This window comes from Wyeomyia smithii, chromosome 3, assembly GCF_029784165.1.
Source record: "Wyeomyia smithii strain HCP4-BCI-WySm-NY-G18 chromosome 3, ASM2978416v1, whole genome shotgun sequence".
NCBI classification, from domain to species: Eukaryota; Metazoa; Arthropoda; class Insecta; order Diptera; family Culicidae; genus Wyeomyia; species Wyeomyia smithii.
In genome coordinates this window covers 99,810,727-99,838,623 of record NC_073696.1, presented here as the reverse complement: position 1 = coordinate 99,838,623, position 27,897 = coordinate 99,810,727, and the positions used below count along the sequence as shown (strand labels likewise).

General features: G+C 39.7%; 1 protein-coding gene across 9 annotated transcripts in view; it reads left to right on the top strand.

Annotated features, from left to right (window-relative positions):
• LOC129732613 (trafficking kinesin-binding protein milt) overlaps window positions 1-26,224 on the top strand; it is a 161,542-nt gene extending 135,318 nt beyond the window's left edge. For 8 of the 9 annotated variants that reach the window (XM_055693626.1, XM_055693625.1, XM_055693623.1 and 5 more), the window contains 4 exons: window positions 13,254-13,532; window positions 20,584-20,784; window positions 20,845-22,293; window positions 22,357-26,224. In XM_055693626.1, the coding sequence (XP_055549601.1) occupies window positions 13,254-13,532; window positions 20,584-20,784; window positions 20,845-22,293; window positions 22,357-23,303 (2,876 nt within the window). In that variant the 3' untranslated portion in view covers window positions 23,304-26,224. Of the gene's footprint in view, window positions 1-9,405; window positions 9,601-13,253; window positions 13,533-20,583; window positions 20,785-20,844; window positions 22,294-22,356 lie in introns of those variants that run through there. The other variant, XM_055693628.1, reaches the window with a different exon arrangement.
• Window positions 26,225-27,897: the final 1,673 nt, after the last annotated feature.

Below are 27,897 nucleotides of genomic sequence, written 5' to 3'. Positions count from 1 at the left end.
GCGAACCCCGTGGATTCTTGGAATCAACATCAACGCTGCCTCGGTGCAGAGCGAGAGGAATTTTGCACACATTGTTGTTGTGCGCCTCGGATTAAACCTTCAAACAGCTTCACCGTTATGCAAATGTACTATTGGAAGCTCATTTTTTAAGCTGTACGGGTTAAACCTAGGGCATGATGGGTGTATGATGTACGCGCAGAAAACTAATATCGTTCCTTCATTTCATTCAGCAGTCAGTTTGATGAAGAGTTGAATCGTGCAGCGGCTATTCCGCCTTCTGGATTCAGTAGTTCAGTCAGTTGTGCCCCGCGCGCTGCTGCTTAATGCATTGTTTATTATAGTGGTAAAAAGAAAACCTCTCGTAGTCGGTTATGCCGCAAACCTTCTGGTACGGTTTCTACTTGTGTACCATAGGAACGTAACCTAGACTAACGTTGCGAGCTTGGCCGGAAGTTTTCATAAACTGTTCTAGGTTAATATTGTTGTGCTTTGAACTAGAAAGCAGATTCACCTTATACCAAAAAAAAAAAACCGAAACGGTTGCCTTGACCGTCAAATCCCAACCCTCCGTTTGGCGTTTCAGTTGGTCACATTTGTATCACATAGGTGTATTTGCTGTACATCATTTTTCTGTTATGAGGGAATAGCGCTTCAAAAACGATACTGGGCATAGTGCATTGAGTGTGGATAAAACATTCGCTTAGGCTCGTCTTACTATCTTAGTATCAAACGAAAGATTTTACACATTGGCGTTCGACTACTCATCAGTTACTTAGAGTAACTTATTTGATTCTTACTATAAATCTGAAGGTTTTTCCACTGGAGCTGCTCTTCTAGACATAGAGAAGGCATTCGACAGTGCTTTTGCAGTCGGCTGCAAAAAGTCTAGATATTTTTTCTTCATACTTGCAAAAATGGAAGATTTCTCCTAATGCATCAAAAGAACACAGTCAATTATTTCTCCTCATAAACCAAGAGCTTCGTTTCTCAAACCCACCAATAATCACGTTGTTACGATGAACGGTGCAATCTTAAATTAGTCTAATCAAATCAAATACTTAGGATTAATTTATGATAAGAATCTTACTTTCAAGGAGCACATTGAGATTATCCAAACAAAGTGCACTAAATATATAAAATGTTTATATCCTGTTATCGACAACAATTACGATCTATTGATGAAAAAGGATTGTCCCCGTGGCTCTGTGGTTAGCGATGTCGGTCGGCTAGCTCTCCCACAAGGTTGTGATATCGGGTTCGATTCCCGATCGAGTCGAGGATCTTTTCGAGCTGGAAATTTTCTCGACTCAGCACTGGGGTACGATGTATCGTTGTACTTATCCTACACATACAAAATGTCCAAAAAACAATATCAATAACGAATTCTCTCAACTAATCTAGTTGATCGAGACCGCTATTAGCCCCGAGGCTAAGCGTGCGATATTGTTTTGATGAAATAAGATTTAAAATATATGTAATAGTGTTGATATGACACCGTTTGGGACAGAAGACACGAAATAAAAACTGAAAAAATATTAGAAAATAATTAATTCATCACAATACTTCCTCCTTATTGAAAAAAACGAGAGTTATTGAATGTCCCGTAAGTCACTGCCGGATTTCATAATAATTATAACTTCGGTTTAAACGTTATTCATAAAATAAAGAAAAAAACTGTTTCTCAGACCAAAAATTTGAGTAAAATTACTTGAAAATCAGAATTAAAGTCATTGTTTGATGTTCATTAAATTGCAAAAACTTATGAATATTTTTATTTTATATATGGCTTGTTTCATACGAAAATTTCTATATGTTAAATTTTCCAAGAAACACGATGAAATTATCAAATTTAGAATAAAACAAAAAAAAACTGTAAATTTAATCTTTAAATACAAAAATAAGCTATCTGACAACACTTCCGGTCAAAAATTACAGTTTTTCTGGATTGTTTTGTCTATTTTCGGGCATCTTATGTCTATAAACTCTCCTCTCTCAGATGGTCTCGAGATACGATGCTGGCCTAACAAGTCAGTCGTGGTAGGTTCAAGTCTCGGCTCGGGAGAGACTATTAGTGTCAGTAGGATCGTAACGCTAGCCCCGCAATTGTCCTGTACACTAAATGGTCGGCTGCGAAGTCTGTGTATAATAAACAGAAGGTCGAGTTCCGAATTGGAATGTAGCACCAAGGCTTTGCTTCTTTATGTCTATAAACTGTAAGGAAAAAAGAAAGAGGTTTTGAACAAAATATGCGTTATTCTGCAACACAGAGAGGAGTCCCACAGAGCAGGCATTCCAATCGACACCAAAATTGGGATTTTTTCGAAGTAAACCTAGAGGAAGAATTCCCCCCACTTTGAGTCAAATTCGTGATAGTCGTGTCCGAGTTTGTATTTTTTCGTGGTCACTTCGTGTGCAACGACCCTTTTCTTGTCATACATAAAAAGATCGCTTTGTAAATCAAATAAATATAGTAACATATTTCAATGAAAAACATATTTTGCAGTAGATATGGAGAAACTTGTCGTGCGCATATTTTATTACTTTTACTCTCACACGGCAAACTACAACATGTATCATACCCCCGACAATCGTATATACAAGCGCGCATCTTACACACCTACAGAATTGACATCATTAGTATCGTTTTACCTTGAAGAATGCGAAACTGATGGTGTCTTATACTTTGAACGGTGCACAGTGTGGAATCGCTGGCCATCGGCCAAAAAATTTTCAACGTCAGTTGCTCCATATAATTTTTTCTTTCTTGCTATAACATTCAAGTGCCTTAGTTCAAAATTTGGCCGCAATATGACAGTACTGGACAAAAAAAAAGTACGCACCTGTGATATGTTCAAACTTTCTTGTTTCAGGTAGATTCTAAGCCAGATGGTTAATCAAAGTGTTCTAACAAAAGACAGTACTGGAGGTGTACTTTCGGAAAATGTTAGATAAAGTGACATGAAAACGATATATAAACTCAAAAAGAGCTTATATTCGTAAATTGTCATTTTTCTGGTAGACAAAATAAAGTACGTATTACGGTGATTTACCGTTCGAACCAATTTTTTTTTTTAGTATTCAGTTTGGCCGTCTTTAGCTTAAATCACGGATTGTAGGCGTCGAAGCATACTTTCAACGAGGTTTCTAATATGATGGGAGTCGATATTTGTTTCCTTTGTCAACATTTTGATACAAAATCGACCACAAATTTTCTATCGGATTTAAGTCCAGGCTTTGTGATGGCCATTCCAGTAGCTTGATACGTGAAGCACGGAGATACGAAGTGGTTTTGTGGGCGGTATGCTTAGGATCATTGTCTTGTTGAAAAGTGAACTTTTTCTTGGCTTAGCTTTTCGCGCTGACTCTTCAAGATTCTTCTTCAAAATGCTGATGTAATAGTCTGCCGTCATTATGCCATCAATTTTCTCAATATTATTAACACCCGACCAAGCAAAGCACCCCCACACCATGATACTGCCACCCCCGTACTTGACCGTCTTTTGAATATTTTTATCGGCAAGTTTCTCACCAGACTTCGTCCAAACTTGTGCTCGTTGTTCGTGGCCAAAGAGTTCAAATTTACTTTCATCGCTCCAGATAACCTGTTTCAAGATCTCTATCGGCTTGTCGATGTATTTTTGGGCGAATTTTGGGCGAAATTTTGATCCTGCAGAAATAAACCTCAGCCAAAAATGTATGATGAATACAAAGTAATCAAACGTTTCGTTAACGTTTCGATTCAAAGGTCGTCGCTGGGCAAATCCACTCTCATAACCCATTTCCTGGAGTCTTCTGCGCACAGTTCGTTCAATGATATTCAAATTAGCATTTTCACGAATCACTCGGCTGGCAGCGAAAGGATTTTTTCCGACGATTCTTCGCAGCAATAGAAATCTTATTGGACTTACGAGAGGTAGGGTACAATAAAAAAGTAGGAGGTTGTATCCAAGACACGACCGCATAAATGACGTAGAACTACATACACTATTAACAAATGCATTGAGTGTTTCATTACCCTAGTAACACAGCTGGTTTTATCAAAGTTTCATAGCGCTTTTTTGGCTGTATTGAGCGCTATAAAACTTTGATGAAACCAATATTTTTACTTGGGTAATGAGTTATAATGTCTACTAATGAAGGGCTGTGAATTTCGTGAACCGGATTCAGCAGTTAGCAGAACGTGCCGAGTTAAAAACCATACACAGCACACACACAAATCATACCATATCATAGACACACACACATCATACCATATCATACACACACATACACATCATACCATATCATACAGACACACACACACATCATATCAAATCATACACACATACACACATCACACCATATCATTCACACATCATACCATATCATACACACACAGCAAGCAAACGACCAATCAGAGGACGTTATTTTTATTCCAACAAGGTTTGACAATTTTCAATAGTGCAATAGTTCGTAGATTCAAACAACATTTTTCTGCATTTGGGCAGATGCGTGTATAATTTTCCCAGTTTTTCAGTTTGCATCCCTGTGTAAAACGTAGTTCTACGTCAAAAGAAATTACCTGAGCTGAGAAATAGTAATCTGATGATGATATTAAGAATGCGTACTTTATTTTGACCAAGCGAAAATAGAGTTTGATTACCATTATGGTTTAGTGTGAATTAAATATGCAATTCTTTGCCAAAACTATTATACCAACCTTTAGTATATTAGAAATACTACAACTTATCCGAATGCTTAAATGCATATACCTTATTTTAAAAAAGATACAGGGAGTTCAACATTAGGATAATGGGTGCGTACTTTATTTTGTCCAGCACTGTATGAAATATGATTTTTCTTGACTTTTCAAAGCTTGGCACCTTGACGTTTTTTGGCATATTTTTAAAAAAAGGTCATTTCTACTGCAAAACGCAGCTTCAATGAAAGCTCGGATTATTTTGATGTCTAAGGAAAAGGTGATCGAAATATTGTGCAAAACATTTTCCTTTCATCATACTAGGCCTGACACTAAAAAAATAATGTTTTGTTGTAGAAAAGCAGCTTAAAAGTTTTGTTGCCGCAGTTTGCCACGGATGTGACTACATCCAAAATTTAGGCAAAAACGTAAACTTTCAAATGCATATTGTCCGCTGTAATGCAAAACTGCGCAAATTATCTCTCGCTTAGCGAGAAATGCGACAGCAGATTTAATATAATAATTTTTTAGTGATGAAACTTTATCTAGGATTCTATTTAATCGAAACCATAATTCTTTATTAATGAAAATTTTCAATATCGACATTAAGGGGTTATATACCTTTTTGGTCGTGAAAAATGAGGGAAGTTTGAATTTATTTTTAAGTGCATAGCACCATTTTCATTGCATCAAAGTGGTATTTTTATGAAAGTACAGTTTATCAACAACAAGAAAATACGTTTCATTTTGGGATATACCAATTTTTACTGGAGTAATGGCCGTTTCCCCGAAACGCTTTTTTTTGCAGAGGCTTGCGGTGATCCTGATAGAGACTCAGCGGATCAACCGAAATCAAAAAACTCATATTATTTCATTAGTTTAGAAGTGTGCCGGGTCCTTGAACGATCACTTTTATGAGTATTTTGTTTTCAGTGTAAACGGGAACATTTTTCCCAAAAAATGCATGTTTTGAGCGCAAAAAAATGCATTAAAAATTTTTTCCGGAAAATGTAATTGTATGTTTCAAAAAGCGATCGTTAAAGGACCGGCGAATTTTTTTTTCCGGTTTTTTGAAAACTAAAAAGGTATATAACCCCTTAATCCGTAAAGGGTTAAATATAAATTTGGCCAAAAATCATAAATAAAATAAATAAATATGCCTGAGAACGATTCACTCGCAAAAATAGTCGTGGAAATGCTAATTATGATCTCAATCGTCTATCATCTTGAATCAGGGAGAGATGATAATGAATTTGTTATGAAGTTATGAAGAAGGAGTAAAAGAAGAGGGAGATGATAATGATTGTTTTGATTTGTAATTAGTTTGTATTACCTAAGTTGTTTTATTTTATTTAAAAAAATATTTACATTTGAGCAAAATTTGTTTGATTTGGGGTCGTCCATTAACCACGTAATCTTATTCAATATGGAGGACACCCAATGGCGTTTCTTGTGGTCAAAAATCATATAACTTTATAAAACCAACTAAGAGAGGAAGTCCCGACAAATCACGAAAATTGGATTACGTGCGTTATGGACGGCCCAAAATAAAAAATGAAGTTCAGATTAATGTTCAACATCTCAAAATTATGTAATTATGAAGTCACCCCACTGTGCGTAGATGCAACGGGTATAGTTTCGCAAGCTTTCTTTCTCTACTTCTCGTTAAAACAAACCAAATATTGACGAGAACCCAATGGCTTGAACGGAAATGGAATTGTGGAAATAAATGTTTAAATTAAATTCAAAAGCTCCTAACTTTTCGAAATTTTCGCTAACAAAAATAATCAATAATGAAGCTAATATCACGAAATTAGACTTTTTCTAAAGGAGGATGGTAATTATCAACATAAAAATTACTCAAATTGACGAGCACTGATCCAGGGTGTCTGGTCAACTTCGAAAATAAATTTCCCTGTTTTTCCAGACGGTTGATTTTTCTTCAGTATGTGTTTTCTCACCCAAAATCATTGCTACATTTGATTTGGTAGCGTAGAATGAAGCGAAGCGTTGCGCGTTTGGGAAGCGGGATAAACAAAACGCGTCGGACTACTTCTTTCGGATTGCCGACATCGGGATTATGCTCAGAAGCCGAAAATCAACACTTCCAAGCGTCATTTTGAAATTTTACCGCTACTATGCTTCTACAGACGCGTCGTTGCGCTTCCAGTATGGCCGGTTTGAGTGTTTTACATAGACGTTCGAAAACGTGGATCAGACGCGTTCGCGGCGCATTCCACTACGCTTCATTTTACGCTTCAGTACCTCACCAGCCTCACACTGGTGGACAAAGCGACGCACTCACCTGTAGAGAACAGCAAATCGTTAGTGTTTGAGGAGCTTGCGAAAAACCTAGCAGTCGAATCTTAAATATGGTGGTGTAAGTTTGCTCACACGAAAGACATTAACTGCACAACAGAGCTCACTGCAGTTCTTTTACTGTGTGTCTCTCAAGCATATATCAAATAAAGGGAGCATCTAGGTAGAAAAGTAAATTGCGTTGTTTGCTTCGCATTTCGAAACTGGAAAAAAGTGAATCCAGCAGCCTACCATGTCTGTTTGCTCTTCGAATGCTATCGAATTTTTTTCAGCAGTGCGCACCGCGGTGCACTTTTATATATTCCCCCTAGAATGATTCAACACTCTTGATTCGCTCAGCTGTGGTGTCAGCAGCAAGTGTTTTAATTTTTCTGCGAGCGGCAGAAATACAGCACAAAGTAAAAGAAAAAAGTATTTTGTACCACACTAATTACTACACGCAGCGCTAATGCTGGACAAGAAGTGAGCCGTGAATATTCACTCTGCTCTTTCCACATATGAAGAAGAGTGACAAGCCTGGCGCAAAGTAGCGTTTCAGACTTTTTTAAGCCTCGTCAAAACGTTATCAAAAGAAGTTGGAAAACGGTCCATTTGGACTCGTAATTTAGTTATTAAAAAATTTTTTTTTTGTTATTGCCGAAAATCGCGATGAATCTTTTGCTAGCCATCCTCACCCGGGTTAAGTATCAATTTACTTTTTAGTGCTTATTTTTTTTCTATTTGTCAAGGTTCATCACCCTATCTCCACTAGTCAGGTTTTCTTTGAGAAAGTTTTTTTTTTTTGTATCCCGATGAATCCATTTTTAACTTTTTTATTTTTTTTATTTATGCCCTGAATGAATTATTATGCTCGCACCAAGAGAATTCGGGCAATCGATTCGTTTATTCTAGGCATAGATACTGCCGTATAAATATTTGTATAATTATTAAACTGTCATATGAATATATTTATTGGGGTTGGAATAAAAGCAAGACAAAATTCAAGGATATTGAACTTAAAAAACTGTTTCTTATGCGGTGGTTTAAAAATAAAATTAGACCTGTCGGATAAAATTCTGTAAGAGCAAAATTCCCTGACTATTATAAAACTCTCCTGACTACTACAGGCTTAGCCAGATAAAGTCAAACTCCCTGATAGTTTCAGATTTTTCAGGGGTTAATTTGCTTTGCTACAAAAGTTGTTTGAACGTTTTTGATTTCTAAACCAAATATTTTGCAAAACAATATTTCGTACTTGTTTACCTAAAATAATAGTTGAATGATGCATATCTATGAAATCTCAACACCAAATGAAAATGTAAGTCACATATAGAACATTGAGAATAAATGTACAAGATTATATCAAAGATATAGCTAAATTATTCCATTAGTTTTATTTTTCTAACAAACCGTGTGTGAGTCGGGTTAAATCAATGTGGTACGAATCTAATGTCTGCAAATCTAAAGTGGATAAAATCCCAGCCACAGAGAGTTATTATTAATCTTATTTCAACTGAACTTAAAATCAAAATGGGTCTGGCCAGCCTCATTTACCCGAGGGCCAGAAAATAACAATATGTTTAGCAGCCTCTCATGACATACATACACTAGTTCACATGATAAACCCCCCTTGTTTATTCTACACCTGTTGTTCAGAATAATTCAGTCTGGTCGAATCCCCAACCCCATGAAAAGAGGCCAGTAGAAAGAAGTAACCCTCCTCGATCGACATTGTCTGCATGTTGCTCCCGTGTTTCAAACGAAAGTGAAATTATGTATTAAAACAACGCTTGTGCATCTAATTGACTTGATTCGCGTAAAATGTTTAGCGGTACTTAAGCCTGATTTTTTCCTGTAGGCCGAACTCCGGGGGCTTGATAATCCATGTTGTGTTGGAAAAGCAGATAAACTGCAATGAAGACATAATCCTGAAAATCGATTAGCGGTGGGCTGTCGGATCGTGTAGAAATTTGCTAGTGATTCCAATCGAACACTTAACGTAAACACTTTAAATTGGTTGAAAACTTAAAAGCAACAAAAAAAATAGAGAAAACCCTTCAACAAAATGCTAACGCGTGCGGTCAATGCGTTCCGCAAACGAAAACCTAAAAAATCTGGCGAATCGGATCAGGAAAGCGGCATCGCTGGTACGGCCAGTGGAAACGAAACAGAAACCGACGACTGCATTAGCTGCCGGTCGGAACCGATTGCCAGGCTGCATACCGCCGCGGCCAGACGAAGGAGTCCTCTGAGCAGCTCATCATCGGTAACCTCCATCGGTGATGTATCGGCTACCAATCGCATGCAACAATCTACCGCTACCAGCAGCTCTACACTGTTACGATTTCGTTCGCGATCGCGATTAAAGGACGTGGCCGCAGCTACTGCTGCTAGCGCCATCAGTGTGCCAAATAGTACGATAAGTAATCAAGATTGTTGTGTTCATTGTGGCAGTTTGGTTGCGAAGGATGGTGATGGTGGAACGAAGTGTTCAGATTATGGCAAAATTATGATACGAAACGGTGGCGATGGGCTAGACAGATCTCGCGGCAGACAACGAAGATCGCCCAGCGCCACCGGCGGCAATGATGGCGCCAAAAGTTGCACTTGCGTTCGGAAAAAAGGTGTGGTGGTTTTGGGTTATGTTGTTTTAAGTGTGGGATTTTTATTACTTGGTTTTTATTACAAATATGTGTGACTATTATTACTTAGGTTTCAACAAACTTATCTGTCAAGTAGAAGTCTACTCTTTATTCACACAGTTATATTTTGCCATTTGTTTTACCTCATGAATTATGAGCAACGAATGGAATGTATTATATTTGTGTAATTTGTGGTTTATAAATGTTCTAATTTGTGTGTTCTACATGTTTTTGATTATTTCCGAATAGTATCAAATTACTGAAATAGTACGGGAATTATTCTGTTCCATGAATTCAAAGCGAATTGTTAACAAGAAGTTATTGATACACAAGTCTAATAAAAACACTGGTCAACACAGGTGCACTCCAAAAGCTCAAACCGGGAATAAATGAAAGATTATAGCTATTCAACCATCCCTGTGAATTTTGGTGCCTATAGCCACTAGCTGTTTCTCAGAGACTCAAATGTGTTTTCTCGTAAACATAACGTTGAAGCGACGAATCCGGCGAACTCTCACAAAAATTGACACGTTTTGGTAATCCTGGGGGCAACAAAATTCACTTGTATGGTTGAATAGTTATAATCTTTCATTTTTCCGGCTTGAACTTTTGGAATGCACTTTTTTTTCGTTTTGTCGTTTTGTACGCTGTTATAAATTTCAGTAATATCGTTAACCCCTCCCATTTTTTTTTTGATCTCAGATTTCCAATTTTAAACCATTGTCGACGAATACCAAAATTCAAAAGCCTATATTGTTCTGATCGCTTTACCCAAATGTTTCCTCCAACTCATTGCACGTTTGACGTTCATTACGCATGTTTTTACACTTTTAAAATTATATTTTTGACAAAAAAAAATCGCAGCTCATTTCGCATGAAGAGAACCACGTACCATGAGCAAAAAATCGCGACAACAGTTAATGCTAAGTTTCACGCATATAACAGATTTTATATTAATAATTCGTCACAGACAATAGTTTTGTTATTGCTGTGGTGTAAGATTGAACCATTTTTTTGCACTGTTTGTCCAACTTCAACTTGTCATGTTTTTTTCCCATTATGCCTTTCGTTTAGTATCATAGATCTGATGGAAAAATGCGCGCGTTGCACTCAGAGTGGCGCGTTTTTTCCTCATTTCTCAGCATTTGTACGGTGCAAAGTGGCCAGTTTGTTCGTTCCATGATGCGTAGAAAAATCGGTTCAATCGGCAGGCTCCATCTGATGGTTACCCGTTTGAGGAGCTTTTAAGCGAAAAATTACATTCAACTTGAGTGCGATAATTACTCTCACGGGTCTCTGCATCTATAATACTGGGGGAGGCTGAAGCTCATGTAATGTTGAAGATTGTTTTTTGATTAGCTGTTGCTCTAAAAAAACTCGTAGGTTGGATTCACCCATTTGAGCGATTTTTTTTTGAGCACTTCAAACATTGAATTTATTGCAGTAAAAAGTTCAGCCCTTATTAGGAATGCCAGTAAAATCGAATGCTGGCATATCAGTTGCAAAATAGTGCTTCAGAGGTCAAGATGAATATATTGGTTTAGTAAAGATATGAAACATTGAAAAATAAAAGTAGTTTATCTTTCATAAACGTTCATTTGTCCATGAAAAATGAAAGTGCGCCGCGCGCGCCGCTCGGAGGAATGTCGAAAGCGGTCGATGTCTAATGAGGAGCGCACGATCCGGGAACCAGGCTAACAAGAACTTTTCGTGACTATTAAAACAAATGCCACTCCGGTGCGGAGAAGCCGCCGATGGCTTTCGTGGTACAGACAGGCTATTGCCATTCTGGCTTGCGGTGATGCAGTTCGCGTTTAGTAAAAAGGGCACCTGATTTGATTTAATTGGTTTGTTGTGTAATGTTTCCAACATTCCGAAACATGGATTGATGAGGGGATTCAATTTTCCCAATAAGCCGAAAAGCGGTGATGACTCTTTGTACCTTCAAACACTTTGATGACAAATGAATTCAATCGATAATGTTAATGGCGAAAATGAGGGCTAGTGTTGTGAACGTTAACGGTAGAAAAATTAAATAAAATAAGTACCGTAAACTGGGGTGACTTTGATCACCGGGGTGACTTTGATCACTCTACCCCTTTTTTGAATTTGTGATAAAAAGCACTCGAAAAGCTTGATATTTGTCGTAATCTTTACTAATTATGTTTAGATATGTCTACATTGCTATTATCCATGCATTTCCAGCTATTACAAGAGTGTTTTTCATGCTAGAATATTGATTTTAAAATAAAGTGGATTTTGAGCGATTTTTATTGCATACAAACAATCGGTTCAAGCAGATACAAAACAACCAGCTGCGATACGTAAAGTTTGTTTATTTTGTGCCCAGATTAGTTCTTAAGCTCAAAAAATATTAATACTACGATTTTCATTACTGTTTTTTTTAATTTTTTTCTCAAAGGTAATGTTGAGTCCTAATAAACTCAATAGTACATTATATGTTTTTTCTCACGACAACCCAAGACGTCTCTTAACATGCATTTTTGGACTATTGGGTAAGCCATATTCCACGTGGACTAGTTTTTGGTGGTTTTAGACCCCCTTTTCTCTCCGTGGACAGTCGTTCATATATATCCTAAAATTTTGTACAAATTTTGGACGTTCACCTAATAGACTGTTGACGTGGAATGTGAATAGCCCCTGAATTGCTTTTTCATATAAATAAACTCATTTAAGTCGTTGTCAATTGTTCAAACTTGGTAAAGCAGTAAAGTTTCACTTCAAATTCATCAAAACAATGAAGTGATCAAAGTCACCCCGGAATGATGATCGATGTGAAAATTGTTGAGCACCTTCAAAAACAGCAGAACGGTTGCTAAACTTTTGAGGTAGTGACATGATCTTGCTCAATGTGTGCCAGTACTCATTTTAAAAATGTCAAACAATTTGGTTTTTAGTACATTCTCAAAATATTTAAGATATATTCAAAAAAGTGATCAAAGTCACCCCAGTTTACGGTAATCAAATTCTATTGAGCTCAGAGGTTGAATCGTGATGCCGCAAGTGTTGAAATGTGTTTGAATAATTGAATTACCTTTAAAAATTGATCGATTGTTAATTTCACCTTAAAATCACGTGATTCCAGTTAGTCAATAAACGAAGTTAATCAATCTTATTCCAAACGCGTTGATAAACCCAATCAAATTCAAAAAGGAAATAATCTGTTGAGTTATTATTATGAAAAAAAAAATCATAACCAAGAAGTATGCACCTATTCTTTGTTTGCTGTATATAAGCACAAAAACTTTAGGAAGGTAATCACAATCCATCTACCAATCATTTTAGCAGTTCTCAAGGGCAAACAGGCTGCTCATAATTCCAAGTTCAACCTAGCTGCCGTTCCTACTGGGTTATTTATATAGCATGATTGAGGCTTTTTTTTGTTGTTTCTCATAATGCAGAGCATCGATTTTCTCGTGCTTCGTTTGGTGTTGCTTGTTTGGTTTGCTTGTTTGGTTTGCGTGCTTTGTTTGTCTTCAAAATTAGATTTTTCTCTGTAGGTACTTCTGTATACCATCACTACGATACGTGTTGCGATGCATTTCTTCCATCAGAAGCTTCCGTTTTTAACCGCCATATTTAAAATCGTTTTCCTACATTGTATTCATTTCCAGTTCTATGCGGTAATCGTGTTAGCCAAATGACCCGTGCATACGATGATATCGATGCCGTAACACGACTGCTGGAGGAAAAGGAGAAGGACTTAGAACTGACGGTGCAGATCGGGAAGGAACTGTTGACACAGAATACGGCCCTAGAGAATCGCGTTGCCGAACTGGAGCAGGAGCTGAAAAGTACGAACGAAAACCTAGCGCAGCTCGCCCACGAGCTGCACCAGAAGAACGAACTGATCGGAATACTGACCAACGATGCGGACGACAGTAGCGAGAATGGTAAGTTTTGTTTATTTTATTATAATTAACACGTCCAATGTGATATTAAAAAACGAGTAAAGGGTTTTATTGAGCTCATGAAGCAATGAAGCATTCCTTCACTGGCATTTTCGTTACTAGCACAGATTTAACGAGTGACTTGAAGTTGACGGTCTCCGTAAACGTTTTTATTAGATATAGACTACAGGTTGCTCATTCTAAATTCTCACTGCATTTCTAGCCCACTGCAGTATTTTGCGTTTGATTCACTTGTACTTGACTATAACAGCAAATCAGCATAGGATGAGAACCAGTTGGTGAAACTTTCTACTTTTATTGAAAATTTGACATTTCGTTAATTGTTTTCCCTCAAAACTAACCATGCTCCACAGCAGAGCTATTTTCAGTTGAAAGTGGAACATCTATCTAATTATTAAATTCAAACTGGAAGGTACAAAAATTTGCCAATTTGTTCACATTTATATTTCAGATTAGAAGGTTTCTTTTATTGCTTGAATGACGACCGCAAATGTCAAAACCGTGAAATACTTCGTGATGATGTTTTATCATAACATGAACTATGATCCGCTTAACCTGATCGTACACTGTTTTATTGTTCACACTAAACTGTAAAATAATATAAAAATATGGTTCGTTGTTCATTTCTACAAAACGATTCCTAGGAAGGTATCAGTGTGTGGATATTAAGAACTAAGAAGAATAAAATTATTTCAAGTAAAGCGATCAAATTGTTGCAGGTAAAGCAAACTCCGACTCGATTGACGTTGTACGCGTACGACTCCTTTTTCTCGTTTCCAAAGTTCTCGCCACGGTTGGCTATCAAATTTACATTTATAAGTGAAAGTATAGCAAAACTAATATCTACATACCGTTTACAACAAAACTGAAACACAAACTTTTTTATGTCGTTTTATGTTATAACTTCACTCAAGAATGAAAATTCTTTGACATGTTTCAAAGTTTTCCATAGCCTCAATACTCACTGTCATTTTTTCTTATTTTCGTAATCCTTTTTCACACTACCATACCGAAAATGAATCTTACTTTCTTAATTTTACGGTCACAGACCGATTATGGATACAGTGCCGAATCCAGAATACGTCACCACGTCACTCATTCAGGAGCCTATACCTTTTACACTTCATGGCTCATGCGCCTGCGCTAAACACCATTTTCCAGATTGCGTTTAGATTCTACGCTTAAAAACGTTAAGAGATTGCCGATCAGCCTCTTTCAGTGTCCATGCTTTATGATGATAGAGGGTCACCGAGAGAATCAGTGTTTTTACAGTGCATGTTTTGTACGGAGTGCGTGCTGTGGAATTTTAGCTGGCTACGTAATCCGTAAAAGATCATGTACCCTCTTTTTGGGGAAAGAACCTCCGAATAATGGACAGTAAAGTGCAGAACTCTGCCGCTACGTGGAGCGAGTGTAAACGTACACAAAATAAAGTAACGCACAAAGGGGAGAGGGAGCGGGATTGAGTTTGCGTTACTTATTGTTACGTATGGGGGATGGGGTAGTTGAGACAGTTACGTAACTGTGATGTTTTTCCAAAATCGAAAAATTTTGAGATTGTGCCAGTGGGAGTGAGTTTGGGCCATCCAACCCATTCTGACTTGTCAGCCATCTCTTTCGGGTCATAAAACTAGTCTTTCTTGGGGAAGTATTTGAGGAAGCTTGGTCAAGAAATATTGGTGTGGTGATCACCATGGGTTGGCTGACATTTTGGCATTTGTATGGCACAATCTCAATCCGCCTGGCACAATCTCACCCCGGGTTACAGTATGTCGGAAATACTAGAAATTACATGAACACTATCGCCGCTTTGCGGGTTCATTCCGAACCATATAATGGCACGACATAGCTGTTCGATCTCGATTTTGACGAGTCCGGCGGGATTGCCTTGCAGTTTTTAGGTCTTTCCCTGCTTTCTTCACCTATTCCATGAATGGCGGATCTACAATTCATTCATTAGTCTCAATCCTAGTCTAGTGTCTTCCTAGTCGTTCAACAGCACACTAAAAGGCTGTTTCCAACGCTTGGTTACCTCTGATTTATTGGTAATTAGGTTCCCCTCCCTGCCGTTGGTTGACACATTTCGGTTACTAATCCCATAAACTTTTTGTGAAAGCTTCTCATATTGTGCCTGGAAACGCAAAACTCCGCCTCTACAGAAATACGCTCTTAATGCTGATCTGGCGATGGACAGACTCTGGCATCTCGGTATCTCCTTCCGCTCTGACGTATCACAGCCGTTGCCAACATATGACCTATGGCGTGGTTCTTCTCATTTGTCACTCGCTGGCACTCAGCATCAAACCACTCGTTAAACGTGGCAGTCGCAGTTGTACACAACACTTCTCGCCCTGTAGTGCTGTTCGGACTGTGGATATATCTCCACTGTTCCTTCAGGTCCCCTCCAACTCACTTATCTATCCGCACATCAACTTTCTGCGAGTACTCTGCAGCCGCTCCTCTAGTTAACAACCGCTGGATGTTCAGTCGTATCTTCCTCCTTGTCCTCGATACCTCGAGATAGTAACCCAAGTCAACGTTTGGTCCTCTGCAGGGAAACCAGATGTGCAGATTTGTCTGCAAAACGCAGGTTTTTATAGACCGTGTGCAGATTTTTATTAGATCACAGATATTTGCAAATTTTCAATAGTGTTAGCCGATTTTTGGCAGTCTCCTTATATTTACACAGACTTTCTCGAAATGTGTGCAAATTTTTTTCGAATGACGGATAGATATTTTTATTTAGATTCAAGCAGATTTTTCCGATTTTTCGCGCAGTTGCAGACATTTTTCAAAAACAGCTGGCATATCTGGTCCTCTGAACGACCTTACGTCTGTAACATCTGAAAAATACCAACCCAAACTTATCAAACAGTCCCAAGACGTGGTGTGGCCATTGTTGTACGTAAGAGTCGTCTCCATTTCACTCGTTCCATGGCTGCAGTACGCCAGCTCTGCAGTCTGCGTAGGGTCCGCAGATCGTCTTCCACCTAATCGATCCATCTTGCCCGCTGTGCAACTCTCCGTCTCTTTCCTGACGGATTAGTTTCGAAAACCATCTTCACCGGGTTGTCGTCCGACATCCTTACAACATGCCCAGCCCATCGCAACCTGCCAATATTAGCGGTGTGGACAATAGATGGCTTGTTCGTGGTTTCCCAAGTAACAAAACTGGTTTTATCAAAGTTTTATAGCGCTGTTTTGGCAGTATTAAGGGCTATAAAACTTTGATAAAACCAATATTGTTACTAGGGTTATTCACCTTCTCCACACTCCGTTCTCCATCTACAGTCCACCGACGATGGTACGCAACACCGCTTGAAGACCGCAAGGGCGCGTTGGTCCTCCACAAGCATAGGTTATGTCTCATGCCCGTAGAAGACTACCAGTCTGATCAGCGTCTTGTAGATGGCTAACTTGGTGCGCTGACGAATTCTACTCCTCCGAATTTCTCCGGAGACCAAAGTATGCACGATTTCCTGCCATAATGCGCCGTTGAATTTCTCTGCTAGAATCGTTGTCGGCAGTTACTAGTGAGCCCAGATAGACGAACTCATCGACCACCTCGATTTCATCACCACCAACTGGAACTCGAGGTGGAAGGTTAGTCTTTTTGTGAACCCCTTCCTTCCATGTACTTCATCTTCGATGCATTGATGGCCAGTCCAATCCGTTTGGCTTCGGCCTTTAGTCCGACGTACGTAACCGCCATCTTCACAAAGGTCCGAGCCACAATGTCAATATCGTCGGCGAAACCAAACGGTTGAACCGACTTTTGGAATATTGTGCTAATCCTCGCTCTTCTAATGACATTAAATAAATTAAACAGTAGGCACGAGAGACCATCACCTTGCTCTTCGGGTTTCAAAGGGACTCGAGATCGATATGAGAGCTAGCCACAAGCCACTTATTTATGCGTCCTAAGCACTCGTAGTTGTGCATAGGACGACTTGAAAGACCATTCGTTGACCAGGGCCCAGGTCAGATTCCTATCGACATCTTCGATTTTCTTGTTAAGGCTACGTCGTCACGAGTCGCTCCTGATTCCGCTCCTTCGAAGTGTGGGGCCGATCCACCCGCACTTTCGTTCCTGAATTTCTATCGCTATCAGCTTCTGATGGCACCGGCGATGAAGCTCGGTATTTGGGATCTATTTGTGGGGCCACCAGGCACGAATTATACACCGCAGGCATCGGTTGATGAAGACCTGAAGTGGCATATAGCAGCACAGATTTCTCGTTTGAGTTGAATATTCGGGTTCTGGTCCGCAAACTAATCTAGTTCGATCTCCATACATTTCGTAGACTCGCAGAAACCCTAGCATCTTGATCCTTGCACCTATGTCGCATTTCGGACAACTATCTGATGGTATCTGGCTGCCGAGATTTGGAAGCTTTCGACTTTCTCCACTAATTGCCCTGCTACTGTAAAGTAAAAAGCTTCTCCACGTAAGATTTGGTGTTGTAGAAGTTGATGTTGAGACCAGCCGTCGAGGAGCGTATAGCGCAGACAAGGCTCCGTTATGCAGGACTCTGGGTGTGAAAACCTCGTGCTGCACTCCGTTGAGGTTGACGACTTCATCTAGGACTCCTTTGCGCCTCGAGGCAAATGCTTTTTCGGAGTCAAAAAATACCAATAGAAACTCTTGGAATTCATTGATCTGCCTCAGAGTAATACAGAGCGCGACATGATCGTTTGGCACGGAATCCTGCTTGCTGCCGTCATAGAGTGGCATCGAGCTTCTCCTGTACTCGATCTAGGATAACTTTGTACAGAACGTTGTGAACACTGCATAGTAGCATGCATATCTCGTCAATTGTCGCATACTGTCGAATTCCTCTTCTTGGGGACCTTCACTAAGACGCATTTCATGCGATTTGTCGAAAATGTCGCGGTGTTTCATATATTGCAGAACAGTTGATGCAGTATTCTTGCGGATAGAATGGAGTCAGCTTTAAGCATCTCTACTGATATGCGATCGAGTTCAGGAGCTTTTTTGAATTTCATACATCGGATAGCTGCTTCGATCTCCTGCAGTGAAGAGGCCTCGTAGGTGACGCGAGTGATATGTCGCACACTTGTCGGATTCTGCCGAGATATTGGTGGCTGGTCGGCTGTCGAAACTTAAAACAGTTGTTCGAAGTGCTCAAAACAGCGTTTCAATTCAACTGATTAGTGGGGTCGGTGAGGATCCAGGTGCGCTTCCGAATATTCTGGCTTGCAAAATCAAAGCTACAGATAGCCATGCTACCATTCTACTAAGAACGACAATGATCCCCCCTCCCATCATGGGGTTACAGCCGCGCACGACTCCTCTTCCCAGTTAGCACTGGCAGTAATATTTTCAGAGTGAAATCTGTATGTTTACGGTCTTGGCAATGAAAACGTGGTGACAACTGCAAGATAGCCTAGATATTGAATCTGTCCCACAGTAGCTACGGTTAACAACAAAAATAAGATTTCAAGTTATAAAAACGCACATTTTTAAAAAGTAAAAATGCTCTTTAGGGTCGAATCTCGTCGAATGTTTATGTTTTGATAAGAAAAAACTGTTAATGTCGTTTTACAGTACACATTATGTATAGCATTCAATATGATCATCATTCAAGCCACGTGACAATGGTTTTGTAAATTAGTCATTTTCATCGCAGTAGCTGTGATTTGTTTATTTCAACGATTCAGATAACGTCGCTAAAAATGACAGTTTCGGGGTAGCTAACCTTGTTTCTGTGAGCCGTGATAATCACGATTGATTTCTATCATATTACGATAGTCTTCTGTACGCTACAAAACAATAACAAACAACAATAATGTGGTAGCCTATTGTATGCTGCAAAACTTTCAGAAAAGCTAAAAGCACAACAAAAACATTTAAAATACAAGTGTAGGATAGAAAAGCTGCATAATTTGATGGCCATATGGTTGCCATGGAGTACAAACGCACATTCATTATAATTCGCACATTGCTCCACTCATCACCAGGACATGGCGCCATATGACGTTCTCCTAGTTTTTAAACTAATAAAATTAACGCTTCATAGAAAGTGTGAAAGTGACTGTTGCGGCTGTAAAAGAAAATGCTACGTAAAGAACCTGAAGGCTATCCCTGATTTGTAGCTTATAGTGAAAAGTGCTTCGAGGAACACCTGGTCGAAGGTAACTCCTTTGAACTAGATAAAATAAAACGATTAGAGGATTGTTTTGTCTTTTGTTCACAATATGTGGGAACAATTTTTTTTTAATTCTGAAGTACATTTTTTTCTGCGCTTAAGGTGAAACGGGATTGTGGCCTTTTCCTATACAATTTTGAGGTTAGAGTTCTTTTTACTTCTGAATTTTGATCGTAAAAATTCGGCTTCCACTAAATAAACAGCACTCAAATTGTTACTTCAGGCATGCAACAGTTGTGAAAACAATTGATCGAAGTTTCATGTACGTAGTCTTCATAAATCAAGAAAAAATTGGATTGCAAAATTCGAGTTGATCGCGACCACGTCCCGTTTCACTTTAAAGAGAAGTCAAGCAATTACGTAACCTCCTAAACATCCTAAATAGCTTCGAGTCACAAATCGATTGTTTTTCGTCCAACCTGGATGTTCATTTTTATTGCTACTCCTCGTGTTGCCGCAAAATATATCCAACTAGAACGATCAATACACGCTTGTGGCTTGTGATTCGAGTTTGACTGAAGCGCAATATTAGTACGTGTTTGTGGTTGGCAGCAAAACGAACGTCGTTCTAGTCAGCGTGAAATTTCTTTTGTCTTCGAAGCTTTTACTTTTTTTAATCACTATGGCGCGTGTCCGTTGGCCAAGCCTTTAGTGCGATTACTAGAACTGATAACGGTTGGCGTTCATCTTTAGCCCGGGCCGAACAAACCCGAGTTCCTTCCGAAGGAATTAGCTTATCAGTTTGCACGGCAAGCAGTAATGCTGATAGTACGATTTTGTGCGCATCAGAGTTCCTCTACCTTAGTAACATACCGTTCAGTGCATATTCCGATTGATAATGGTGCGGGTTCGTTTCTTTCCAGTCACACCTACCACGTCCAAATCGGTGAACTTGGAGCTGTTGCAGCGCAAGGTCAAATCGCTCGAGGACGAAAACAAATCGCTGCGATGTGAAGCTGCTCAGTTGGTCAAGGAGACGGACGAGTGTGAGGAGCAGGAGCGCAAACTGATGGCCGACATCGCCAATCAGCTGAACACGGCTAACAGCGAGTTCGATGGATTAAGTAAGTATTGCAAAATTGATAGCTTGTTGAAAAAACTAAATTGTTGTTTGTCTCCAACAGATCTAGAACTCGAAAGACTGAAGGAAGAAAACCGTCTGCAGCATGAGCAGATCGTCAGCCTCACCTCGCGGCTTGCGGAGGCGGAGATTCGGCTGCATCAGCTCACCACGGAGAACGAGGAAGCGTCCTCACTGCTCAGTATTACCAAAGAAAATCAAAATCTGTTGGCCGGTGAGTTGTCGGAGTTTAAAACACGCTACCAGGAGGTTCTGAACTTGCTGCATGAAACCCAAGAGCAGTTGCGACGCCAAAGAAAACGTTCGCAGCCGATGGCGCGAAGTACGCTGATACCAGGCCTGGGTATACCGGCACCGGATTCCCTCCAGTCGGAGCTGATGGAGACGTCTCTCTACTCGGAGCACAGTCTGGACTCGGGTATAGCTTCCGAGCGAGGTGGAGCCCTTCAGCCGTCGTACAAAAAGATATTCGAAACGGTTCGTTCAGCGGCTCGTGCCAACCCGGGTGGCTTCAGTGATACATTCTCCCAACTTGGTTCGATGACGATGAGCTCCTCTTCGCAGCCGCGAATGGCACCGTATGTATTTCCTGGAGGGGGAACCACCACAGCACACTCCTACAAGAGTGGTTCCTCTATTTACAGCACAATGTACGAAAATTCGCTCGGTGGTCGAACGTATTCTCGTGAAAGTTTGGTATCGGAGTCGGAGGAAAACTATCCGGGACCAGCACAAGCGGGTGTTCCAGGTGCTCCCGGTGCCAAAGATCTAGAAGCTGCTCTGAAACGACTGACGCCGGCCGAAGTGCTGGCCCGCAGAGCAATGCTTCAGCATGCACCGGCCGGAACGTACAGCTACGATGATCAGCCGAGCGGTATACCGCTAGGCTGTCGCACACCAGATAGTATCATGTCCACCGGTTCATCTGGCTTGTCCGGTGTGTCTTCAAACCAGTGGCGACTGCCGGAGAAATTACAGATCGTTAAGCCAATCGAAGGATCCCAAACATTGCATCACTGGTCCCGCCTAGCAACACCAACACTGAGTGGCCTACTGGAGGAACGGCCTGGCGTCACGATTCGTGGCGGACGTGGATTAGACGAACTCGGCCTACAAACTTATTCGCTGTCAGACGTCGAAGAAGACGCCGATGAGCACCCAGGCAAGCGCTTCCAAACTTTCGGTTGTACCTACACATACACCAATAGCACTGTGATGCACCCCGATGACGGCACGACGGCGGTCACCTTTAGTCTTCCACCGTCGCAAATGTCCTCACAAATGCCATCGGAGTGCCCCTCGCGGCAACCCTCGACACCATCAACTCCGCGCACTGGTCTGTCTAGGCGAAATTCCTGCTCGACCTTCTCCGTTAACTTGGGTTTGGCATCGATGCTGAACGAGCGAGGCATCAAAGCGGTTACGCCCAGTGCGTTGAATACACCCGCCGGACCGAACTTTTCACCGACCGTTACGCCTTGCAATAGTCCTGGTATGTTGAGTTTGTTTTTCGTGTGTATTTATGTCGTTTAACTGTTGGTTTTGAATTTTTCAGAGGGTTCACCAACGCGTCCCATGTCACCGGAAGTGCCACTGCTGGGTGGACTGCTCGCATCTGGAGCCGACATTCTTCGGAAGCGGTTTGCCGGTGAGGTTGAACGTCCCTCGCGGCTAACTGCGCGCAATAAGCTTGCACTTACACGGCTGGAGAAAAAGGCACTTCGATCGATCAAAATTATGGAAAAGGTCGAAAGCATGGGAATGGACAATTTCATGCCCCACGCTGGGCACGGAATCAGTCCGCTTGCGCTGCACGGTTCATCTGCACTGTACACATCGACGGTTCGTGGCCGCACCTCCAGCCCGATGGCCCAGTTAACCAGTCTGAAGCATCTGCAGGATAGCCGACTTAATAAGCATCATCACCAACAGCAGCAGCAGCAATCACAAGAGGGGCTATTGATCGATAAGGAAACGATTCGAGCGGTGCTAAGCAAGGGTCTATCCCACGACAGTTTGAAAAATATTTCGTCTGGTTCAAGCGATGCGTCCGGTTCTTCGGCGTCGTCCACTTCGGGTGTATTCGGCGACAGTGATAGTGGTTCTTCAATCAGCGTGGCAAGACCCACGGCCATGACGAAATCAACTACGGCAAAACAGGAGTCGCAAAAACAACAACAACCATCCCCAACAACGGCGGCTCGACTGAAGCAAATGCAGCGACAAAAAAGCCGTCGGAATCTGCTGAACGGTGCTAACGGATCACAGCGGCCCGATCTGGGTACGGTAAACGGCTCCAGTCGACCGACCGTTCGACCGGATCTCGGTACGGTTGCTGCTAGTGCTACTAACAATAAGTCGAAGAGCAGTAGCAACAAAAATGAGCCGACTGCTCACACGCAACCGATCGCCGCACCGGCGGAACAGAGCCGCTCGCTGGGGCAGAGTGTGTACGGTACGATCAGCTCGCTACTGTTTGGACGCAAGGGAGGACTCCTGTAAGAACAAATGCTTTCTTTTCTTTTTTCTTTAGTATCTAACAACACCAACACTCACTCCCCCCTTTAAGAAAGTTATTTCTTTGTGAAAAAGGAAAGTTTTGTCTGTTTTAAGATTATTTAAGATCATTCGTTTTACGGCTTTATTGGTTTTGCTCCCAGTTTATATTTTTTTCTGTTTTGCTTTATCCATCACTACTATTGACTACGTAACATTTACTGAAATGTAAATGATATAAGTATGAATTCGAAAATTCTTTCAATATAATTTGTATATGTGTTTATACACGAATAACAATTATCGTTCCTTTGCATAGTTAAGCTTTTCGGGTCCATCAAATCGTTTCTGAAACCTACTTGTTTCGTAATGAGTTATTAAATTTGATCCTATTCCGATTCGTATCGTAACACTCCGTTTGAAAATTATATTTCAGAGTTACAAGTTCATACACCTTTTGGGCACATCACTATTTCGAAACTAATTATTTTAAAATAATTGGACAGGCAGATTTCTGAAAAAAAGATTCTAACATCATTTAATTTTTGCAGTTACTAATTTAAATTTTCAATCAATTTATTTGCTGGCATTTGTTACAGTCAATACCACGCCATTTACGAACCGGTGACAAAAAATCGACAAAGAATTACTTGCGGTGTGCACGTTGTAGTTTCTTTTTCAAGCTTTGCTTCAAGTTAATAAAATATTTAGAAAGCATCCCTCGACCGGGAATACATACGATGATAGGCTCAACATTAGTAGTATTTTTTGAGAAGAACGATCCACGGTAATAACCGTGTACCCAAAAATAAATCACTTGACATAATATTGCTTGAAGACAAAAGTCTTAGAATAGTGAAATTTTCCCTAAAGACAATTTTCTGCTTTTCGTGCGTTCATTTGTTGGACAATTTTTTGTTAATTCTACTTTCTAATATTTTGAAAAAAAAAAAAATGTTCCCGGAAAAGATTTATTTTTCAAGTTAAATTTACTTAGAGTTGAACCTTTTTCTCCATGCAATTACATTAGATTTATTGAACACTTCGTGAAGTATTAATGAATTCCCTCTTGTCTTGACTTGATAGCTAGAGGTTATGCTAAATGCTTTTATACCGAAAATACGGTTGATGGAACAAAATTACGCCCATCTGAATAACATTCCAGTGGTTAAATAGTGAGCTTAATTGCCATCTACAGCTATTATAATTTTACCGTACGCCCACTCATACGGAATTTACTTTGCATTTCTACCCTGAATACTGCCTTATTAGCGCATTCATTTTACTTTACATTTTATTTAAGTTTTACGTGCATAACCAATGTAGTTCTTTGTCGAAAGTTCACCGTCTGCCGTTTTAAACAAAATGGAAAATCAACCGTTGGTACTAAATTGAAAATTCATCTACAATCCGCAGCGAAAGAGACTGTTATAAAAAACAGTTTGTTGCTTTTTATCGATTGAAATAGTGTAACTCGATTGTCACCAGTTCCGAGCCTTTCCCGCGATGTGAAAGACTCGTGCAAGCAAGAGGAAGTGACATTCGAAGACCGACCCCCCAGTGGATCGTTTCGTTCATATTAATTTAACCAAACACCCATTTTTTTTTATCGCAGCTTATCTTACTTTTCTTTTCCAAGAAGATTATTCTAAGATACGTACATTGTTATCATTGCCCGTCCCCCGTTCAGTATCAGTTTAGCTCTGGGAGAGGTTTCGTTGTTCCTAATGTCACCTAATAACGGTGTATTTCTTGAGTAATCCACCCTTTTAGTAGCTAATGTAACGAGAACTAGACTGCTTTCGTGTAGAGATTATAGTTAGCGCAGAGATTTATTTTTCTTATCCTTTATACGGTTTACTATCCTCTAAATATATAGCTACATTCTTTATGATATTGTTTAGGTGCTATGAAAATACATGCAAGCTATTGTGGATTTAAGTTCACGTGAAGTAAGATCCACGACAGACTGTACTGTTTTATCGGTAAACTTAAGCTTGCCGCCAATTCACCAACGAAAACGATTTTTTTCCTGCACCACTGTTTCCTTTAGAAAAAGATTATACAATGAAAAAAGTAGCGAACTGCGGTTTCTGCTAAACAACAGAACGAAAAGAATGTTGCTGTAAATAGGTGTAACGAACTTAAAACATATATTGATTATTATGTATTGCAAAATAGGAATCACAAAATATGCAAAAAGGTAAAAAGCTGCTGTAGATAATTATTTAATTAGGTAAATCAAGCAAGAGGATACTAGTTGCTGTAGTGTAACAATAAAGTATTTATTTTTATACAAAAAAAAAGAACCCAAAGGTGACTAAAATTTTGATTGTTACGGATAACAGAAAAAAAATCATTAAATCCTTACAACGCAAAACTATATATATTTAATATACTATAAACGCCTTTCTTTGTTGCACCACAGTAACTATCCTCTCGGTCAGAGCTGATATAGAAAATGATCGAAATCTTTACTGCTTATAATTTCACGCAAGAAAAAAAAGCACGGTTGAACAGACAAAAACATTGTCCCTTAAAAAGTGTCAAACCATGATCGCATTACACACACACATTTACAGAAAAAAAAAAAACAATAACATCTAGAGCAAATGCAACTAACACAAAAAAAATCACAGTTGCAGCGTAAAAATGAGCAAAAAAAATACAGAAAAATGATAATTTTGTTGTAGTATGAGTACAGTGATTAAGGTACGCCGTCGTTCTCTTGAAACTGACAGACCGGAAACCGAGTGATGATGTGTGATGCACAGAAAAACAGAAGTAAATAACGTAAGAAAGTCGGTCTGTTTGGACGCGAGACACGGAGATAAAACAATGTTGGTTAATTGTATTACTAGAATGTTAAAAACCAGATTTTTTCTGCAGGAAAAAGAAATAATTAATAAAATAAGGTTGAAAAATTAGTCAACGTGGGTTCGAAATTTTATGAGCGAAACGTATTCGAAATTCTACCCGACTAGAAATTTGTTGGAAAATTTCATGAATTTATGAATAGAAAGAAAAACATCCCACTGAGCGAAAGTAAAACCCGGAGGATGCTTGATTGCATTCTAGGGCCCAGTCACACGCTCTTTATTGTTCTTAAGTTGCAAATTAAAAAATCAAAAATTAAATGCTAGAAGTATAAAATAATATTGGATTTTGAATGCACTTGCAGGGTTGTTACAGTCGGCGCGGATTTCGCGTTTTTTTGCGGATTTTGCGTTTTTTGCGGATTTGGCGCGTTTTTACTACTCCATGGTGCGGATTTTGCGGAAAGCCTTGCAACCTTGCTTTCAATTACCTAAACATCAGGATATCGACTGAGGGGCTGGCAGCACCCTTTCAAAATTCAATGAAACATGGCGGGTGTGTAGTAGGGTGCCAATCACTTGTATGAGAAAGATGTAATCAAAAAATTTAGCCCGAAACACACCCTGTGCAAAATTTCATGTCAGTTGGATTCAAAATGGGGTGGCGCGAAACAAAGTTAGACCTTGAGAAATCCGAAAAATCAAAAAAATCATGATTTTTTCAGATGATACCAGATCTCGACGTTTCATGCATTTTTAAGCTATCTAACACCAAAAAAATGTTCGAAAACCGAAATTTCATACAGCCAACCCCCCTTGGTGGAATTATGGGATTTTTAACGGCCAAACTTCAACCGCTTTTTCGATTTTTCACTAGGTGTTTTTTGCGGTCCAGTGAAAATTTTGCGGCTCCGAAAATACTCATATTGGGTGGTATTTGGCCATTTTTGGCTGATTTTCATGAACCGGGAGTTGCCACCTTGGATTTTAAAACGACGTCTGGGGTCGATTTCACGTATTCCTGATTTTGGAAATACCCATAACCGTATATATTACTTTTTAACGAGTTCTGAAATGTTTTACGAATTTGGTTTTTAGATAGAAAATTGAGTTGCCTGTAGCTCTTCTGATCAAATCAAAATGAGTACTTTTAAGCGAAAGAAGTCTTCCGAACAAGAACATGACTTTTTTCATGACCATCTGAACTCACATTCGTCTCATCGACGTCAGTAATGACAAGAATTAGAGAAAAGTTGTCAAGGAATGGCGTATAGAAAACCGTCTGGAATTCATTGATCATTTGTTGAAACTCTTCTGAACATTTCAACATGGTCACTTTGAGGAAAAAAAAAGTTTCTCTAACAAAAACTTCTCTATTTGAAAATCTCAAATTTGTTCAAAATGCAAATATCCAATATTGTTGATGCTCAATTTTTTTTTTGATTCCAAACTGTTTCTTCAGGTACAAAAGAACAAAGCTAGCAAAACAAAGCGAAGCCTTGGTGCTACAATCCGATTCGGAACTTGACCTTCTGTTTATTATACACAGACTTCGCAGCCGACTGTTAAGCGCACTGGACAATTGCGGGGCTAGCGTTACGATCCTACTGACACGAACATTCTCTCCCGTGCTGAGACTCGAGCCTTTGATAACTGGCTTGTTATGCCAGCATCGTACCTCGAGACCAACTGAGGAGTCAAGCTACCACACTTAGAAAAAATGTCACGATTACTTCAAGTGTTTTTGCACTTGACTCAATTCGTCACATCGAACTGCAAGTTGA